The 7,063-nt window shown below is 41.3% G+C and overlaps 1 protein-coding gene across 1 annotated transcript in view; it reads left to right on the forward strand.

The window, feature by feature from the left end:
- CFAP54 (cilia and flagella associated protein 54) overlaps positions 1-820 on the forward strand; it is a gene marked incomplete at its 5' end in the record, with an annotated part of 119,110 nt that extends 118,290 nt beyond the window's left edge. The window contains 2 exon segments of the mRNA XM_054168042.1: positions 653-732; positions 735-820. Coding sequence (XP_054024017.1) covers positions 653-732; positions 735-820 — 166 coding nt within the window.
- Between the last annotated feature and the right edge of the window lie 6,243 nt (positions 821-7,063).

Below are 7,063 nucleotides of genomic sequence, written 5' to 3' on the forward strand. Positions count from 1 at the left end.
ATTCTGCCCCTTTACTCTGCTCTGGTGAGACCCCACCTCCAATAGTGCCTCCAGTTCTGGTGTCCCCAGCATAAGAAGAACAGAGAGGTGTTGGGGCAAGAGCAGAGAAGGGTCACAAAGATGATCCAAGGGCTGGAACATCTCTGTTACAAGGACAGGCTGAAGGAGCTGGGGTTGTTCAGCCTGGAGAGGAGAAGATTCTGGGAGGACCTTCTAGCTGCCTTCCAGTACCTGAAGGGAACCTACAGGAAGGCTTTTCATAAGGGTGTCTAGCGATAGGACAAGGAGAATAGTTTTAAGCTGAGGGAGAGTAGGTTTAGACTGGATCTTAGGAAGAATTTCTTCAGTACCAGGATGGTGAGACTCTGGAATAGGCTGTCCAGGGAGGTTGTGGAAGCCTCCTCCCTGCAGGTGTTGAAGGCTAGGCTGGATGAGGCCTTGAGCAGTTGAGTCTAGCTGAGAGGTGTCCCTGCCCATGGCAGGAGGCTTGGAGCAGATGACCTCTGAGGTCCCTTCCAACCTAAGCTATTCTACAATTAACACCAATTTATACTGAGGCAATGAGTATTTCTGACTTATTCATTGGTTGTAGGTCAGAAATATGGAGCTGTTTGTATTTATGTACTTTTTAGTACCTCTAAGTTTAATAAAGTTATTTATTTGACTTTTTTCCCTTGGGTTGGTTTATCTTTTTCTTTTCCCCCCTCCGTGTGCCCTTTGACATTACTTTGCAAGGTTGGAAGATACATTTGCTCCTGCCAATGGATGTGTAATAACTGAAGAAAGCTTTTTCAATTGGGTTGCTTTTCTGTTTGACTAAACTCTCATTTTGCAATAATTTGATTTAGAACTGAGTTCCCATGTTAATGAAACAGCCTCAGGAATCACACCAGGATTCATCTTTCTAATTCATTTTGTCCCTTTCAATTTTAGCTTATTTCTAACTACTTTCAAATTAATAGTTTTCAAAATGAAAATGCAGTTTTAGCAATTAAATTATTAAAAGTTGTGGATTTTAACAAGAGGATTTAAAATTTCATTTGTTAAATCATCTATAATTAGTTTGTTGGGGGATCCATAATTGGTTTATTGGGGGGGTTCTTTTCAAGAATTTCTTACTGTTTAAAAAAAGCTGAATAGACTTTTAACTCCTAGCATCCACCAACAGGTACTAAGGAGAAGGTTCTGAGGAGACCTTATTGTGGCCTTCCAGTATCTGAAGGGGGCTACAAGAAAGCTGGGGAGAGACTTTTTAGGGTGTCAGGGAGTGATAGGACTGGGGGGAATGGAGCAAAACTAGAAATGGGTAGATTGAGATTTGATGTTAGGAAGAAGTTCTTCCCCACGAGAGTGGTGAGACACTGGCACAGGTTGCCCAGGGAGGTGGTGGAAGCCTCATCCCTGGAGATTGTTAAGGCCAGGCTGGATGTGGCTGTGAGCAACCTTCTCTAATGTGAGGTGTCCCTGCCCATGCCTTGAGGTCCCTTCCAGCCCTGAGAATTCTATGAATCTATTCCCATTGGTGATTTTTTGCAGTTATCAAAAGTTACTTTTATTTCACAGGTTGAGAATTAGTGTTTCAGCCTAAAATCATCACTGATTTTGTTCTTTGACACTTCTGTTTGGCAGTTGGCATTTCAGTCTTTTGTGATCAGTAGCAGGAAGAACTTGGGTGAGCTTTTCTGCTATTTTTCTTTACTCCTACAGAAGAAAAAAATGACTGAATGTATTTGTGCAGCTTTTAAAACAGTTGTGCTATTTTTTGTGTTGCCTTTTCTGGAATGCTGTAGAAAGTAGGAAAGTTAGAAGTATTATGTGTTCAGTTCTGGGCCCTTCAATTTAAGAAGAACATTGAGACTCTTGAACATGTCCAGAGAAGGGCAATGAGGCTGGGGAGAGGTCTGGAACACAGCCCAGGAGCAGGGAGGTCATTTTGCCCCTGTACGCAGCACTGGTTAGGCCACACCTTGAGTCCTGTGTCCAGTTCTGAGCCCCTCAGTTTAGGAAAGATGTTGAGTTGCTGGAAGGTGTCCAGAGAGGGGCAACAAAGCTGGGGAGGGGTTTGGAGCACAGCCCTGTGAGGAGAGGCTGAGGGAGCTGGGGTTGCTTAGCCTGGAGCAGAGGAGGCTCAGGGGAGACCTTCTTGCTGTCTACAGCTCCCTGAAGGGAGGTTGTAGCCAGGTGGGGGTTGGTGTCTTCTCCCAGGCAACCAGCAACACCACAGGAGGACACAGTCTCAAGCTGTGCCAAGGGAAGTTTAGGCTGGAGGTGAGGACAAAATTCTTCACAGAGAGAGTAATTGGCCATTGGAATGTGCTGCCCAGGGAGGTGGTGGAGTACTGGTGGTGTTCAACAAGGGATTGGATGCGGCACTTGAGGCCATGGTTTAGTAGTCATGAGGTGTTGGGTGACAGGTTGGACTTGATGATCTCTGAGGTCTTTTCCAACCTTATTAATTCTATGATACAACAACAACAACAACAACAACAACAAAGAGGAAAGTAAAAACTGAGTCATTTTTAAAGAAGCAATTTCTGTGAGCCAGTTGAAGCACTGAGTGAGAATGGTTAAGTCAACTATCTAGCAGGCAGTTTGGGGGAGATATTCCTTCCTGTTATCCTTTCTGTTAAATGAATTTATTTTTCTGCCATCCTTAAAAGCAGCAGGCATGATAAAAACTGACTTATTTTGCAAGGAACAAGTAGAAAATTGCAGTTTGGGTTTGTTGGGGTTTTTTTTGGCTGGGCAAGGGGGAGAGGGGAGAAGCTTTTCAGATTTTCTTGTGCTTTGTGAAAATTACACACCTTTCTTTTTATCTGTTTTGGGATCACCTTGAGGATTATCACAGGACTTTTGGTGCAGTTTAATTAGTATTTGTGAAACACTCAATAGCATCAGGTGAAAATGGGAGTAAAGTTTTATTACAGATGAGGTTTTTCCTCACTGCTGCCTGTCTCAAGGTGTTTCTTCACTGCTGCCTGTCTCGACTTAGTTATAATTCCCATAGTTGAAAGAGAAATATTAAATGATATGCTTTACATATGCATTGAAAATGTATTTCACTTTCTCAGATATTTATGTTGAAACCAGAAAGTGATTCTCCAATCTCCTTTAACACGGCACAGTAAAATAATAACGTGGAAACTCTGTGACCTCCTTGTATCCATAGCAGCAGATTTTCCTCTCAGGAACACAGGATCCAGTATTCAGTGCAGGTTTCAGAGGAAAACATTGGAGAAAACATTTTTCATTTTGCATGTAATTAAACTCTTTAGTTAAAATCTGCTTGAAAGGAAGAAAGCTCATCTCTAAAGTCTCCAGTAATTGCACAGGAAAGAAAAAAACATAATAAAGTATAAAGCTCACTGCAAAGTAAATTGCTTCCCATTTCATGTATTACAGTAGTTGGGCTGGCTTTTTTTCTTACCAATGAAAGCAGAGTAAAGCTTTCAATATGTGAGACTAGAATAAATTTGTGTCAGCACCATGCTCAGTGAAATTTCCATGGAATGCTTGTCTCTGTCAGTCTCTACACGACTAGAAAGGAAGAAAGGAAAGTCATCTTTGATGTCAGAGTCTGAAGTGGAAGGCAGGGCCCTCCTGCTTAGGTGAAGCTCTGCTCTGTGTTCTGCCCTGTACACCCACCACCAAAGCGCTGCTTGCTGCCTCCACAGCTGTGACCCAACAGTTTGTTTACCAATTCTTTTCAAATTTTAACTGGAATATTTCTGCATTCCACAGCTATGAAAGCAATGGGTAGTGTTTCCCTGCCTGATAAGTTGTGGGATAAGGCAAGGAAAGAGAGAGAGAGAGCAGTGTGGGGACAAATTGAAAGGATGCTGAAATGAATCACATTTTATCTGCAGTGTGTTCCCTGGGAGAGGGACAAGAAGGATTTTAGGAATGGAATGGAATGGAGTAGAATGGAATAGAATGGAGTAGAATAGAATAGAATAGAATAGAATGGAGTAGAATAGAATAGAATAGAATAGAATAGAATAGAATTAACCAGGTTGGAAAAGACCTCAGAGATCATCAAATCCAGCCTATCATCCAACACCATCTAATCAACTAAACCACGGTGCCAAGCGCCTCATCCAGTCTCTTTTTAAACACCTCCAGTGATGGTGACTCCACCACCTCCCTGGGCAGCACATTCCAATGGCCCATCTCTCTTTCTGTGAAGAACTTCTTCCTAACATCCAGCCTAAACCTCCCCTGGTGCAGCTCCCGACTGTCCTCTCATTCTGGTTGCCTGGGAGAAGAGACCAACCCCCACCTGGCTACAACCTCTGGAGCTAAAGACCAGTGAAAAGAGGTGCTGATTTTTAAATTCCTTTGGTATTGTCTGTTCTGTGAACTGAATGAAGACAGGATCCTGAGAACAAAACCAGCTTCTGGCTTCCTGGAAAGCGAGCTGAGCTTTGACCGGTCTGAATGGGTGCAGAATGCTTCATTTTTTAAACCACTTTTTTGAATACAGTTTTAAGTTACACTGCTGCCTCGATAAGAGTTGTGCATTCAAGGCATTCACAGGATTTGTGAATACAAAAATATCTGTGAATGCCAATATCTAGCAGCCTGACATTATTTCTGGTTGAATTAATTTTATGATGTGGAAATGAGTAATTTCACACAATTTATCCCATTGCATGCTACCGGTTTTAAATTCCACTGCAGCTCCAATGCACCCTCCTTTCTGTTGTCCTATTTATCCCTTTTTTCCCCCCCCTCTGTTTTGGATGAAATCTATCTAACAAAATAATCCTAGTAATTAGCTTCAGTTTTGGTTTGTTGGGTTTTTTTTTTTGTCTGAAGATAACAGTAATCCCTTCATCAGCAAGGGATTTGAAGTTTTCTGCATCAACACTTGGGAAAGATTTTCAGACCCTTGGATGAAAGCAGCAGAGAATTGAAGCTCTTATTGCACTGAAACACAATGTAAAAGGGGCAGCAATTTCTTTCCATATCCATTTTTTCACTGAAATCCAAGAAGAAAGATTTTTTACAAAGAATAATGATGGAACTAGACTTAATTGTTGGAATTACAGGCTAATGTGCTGAGCTAATTAAGCCAGCAAAGAATTCCATTTGTGTTTGCCAAAGATAGTCTTTTGAGTTAAAGATACTGAGTACATCATCAAATGACAGAAGTGGAAATATGAAGCATAGGTTAATCTTTAAAATAGAGTGGGTGAAAGGGTCTAGAGGCAAGTGCTGAAGTCAAATATTTACCACTGCAATTAAATTTTCCACTTTGAAACCCAAGAGATAATTAGAGTTATTCTCATTTGTCTCCCATGTCAGCATGATTTAGGATTCTACTTAATGTGCAAAGAGAAAAAAAAGCATGAGAAGTGAATTACACCAAAAATCTGTGTGTCACACAACGGAAAACCAGAACATGCTACACAGACCTGGCCCTGTAGTCTACCTGGGCTGTTTCAGGACAGCTGGCTGGAGGGTGAAGCTCTGTCAAGAGTTGTAGAATCACAGAATTGGTTTGGTTGGAAAAGAACACCACCATGTCCATGAAACCATGAGCACTTTCAAGGCTGGTTTGTCCTCCTGGCCAGACATCCAGAATTGAACAGAGTACTTCATCAGGCACCAAAAAATAACAATGTTCTGGGCAAAGCCACCTGCCTCTTGGCAGCCATGCACTCTCCTCGCCAAGGCTTGAGGGGGTTCAGCATAGAAGCTTCTGCAGTGGGTTTTCCACTGGAGCAGAATGAGGGCTGTGCCTTGTAATTTGCACCTTCCTTCCTTCATTCCCCAGACAGCAATGTCCTAGAGCTCCAACATGGCACACCTAGAGGTAAAAATCCAGTTTCTGTTTATCCTATCAAATTACTCTCTACATTTTATTACCATACACGTACTGCTGTACTACTTTGCTGTTGTGATTCCACAACGACGTGCAATAGTACCAACTATTTCAAAACTACTTTAAAGAACAATTATAACCATGAAGAAACCCAAGATGGGTTCCCCCGCAGTGTCCTGACTAGTTTTATTCACTAGGAACTCTGCCACTTATCATTCAGAGATTAAGGTCACTGCTGCTACACTTATTTATGGACGAACAGGACACTAAATGTATGTTAAAGCCAAACATTCATCACTGAAATCTTAGCTAAGTCCAAGAATTGGATGAATTCAATTAATTAATTGGATTAACTAATTCAAGACTATTCTAGGTCTAATTATTATTGAGAGAATATTCTATGCAGAAAAAGTTTAGAAGTAATAATAGCAATAAACCAGTAACAATTATTGTACAAACTGTTACTATTTTGACCCCTCTTCCCCTGTGTGATGCTCACACTTCTGCTGCTCTCCTGGTTCTGGAGGTCAAGGGTTTCATGCTAGTGTGTGTGAGGAGCTGTTAAGGCAAGTCAGCAGATCAGGAGCAATGGGCCAAGAAGGTCATGATGTTGATGTTTTCTTCTCTCTCATTTTAGGATCACTTACCTGTCTGTAAACACAGTTACATCCCATAGTGAGGAGGTAAAGGGGGAAAAAAGGCAAAGAATATTTTTCCAGGGGAAAAAAAAGAAATAAAGCTTTTGACTCTATGTATTAAAGACAGATCAGAGTAAGTACCTGCCTTAGAAGTGAAAGATGAGTGGTTTAAAAGCAAATTAGGACAATAAAGTGGAAGGGGAGTAGGAGACTTGTAGGAATGCTCTAGATCCCCTAACAGTCAGCTATCTGAGAAGACAGATGATTGATATAAAATATGAGTAATGATTAGTTAATGAGGATGAATAGATGCCATAAAGACACGATCCTCACGGCTGTAGGGAAACAACAATGGCATTTTGTATAACAGTGACGAGTTTCCTTCCTTATTCTGAGTTCACTTACACAGACTAGAAATGAAATGATCTTGGAAAATCAGAACTCCATTAGCAAAGGAGTAAATGAGGCATTTCAGAGCTAATGATTCTGAGGGTACACAAGATAAAGACTCATTTGAAAGCAGATCTCTACAGAAACACTTCAGTTTTGCTACAGTTTTCATGACTAATATCCCTTTAAAGACAACTTTTCCTTGGTA

This window comes from Dryobates pubescens, chromosome 15, assembly GCF_014839835.1.
Source record: "Dryobates pubescens isolate bDryPub1 chromosome 15, bDryPub1.pri, whole genome shotgun sequence".
Lineage (NCBI taxonomy): Eukaryota > Metazoa > Chordata > Aves > Piciformes > Picidae > Dryobates > Dryobates pubescens.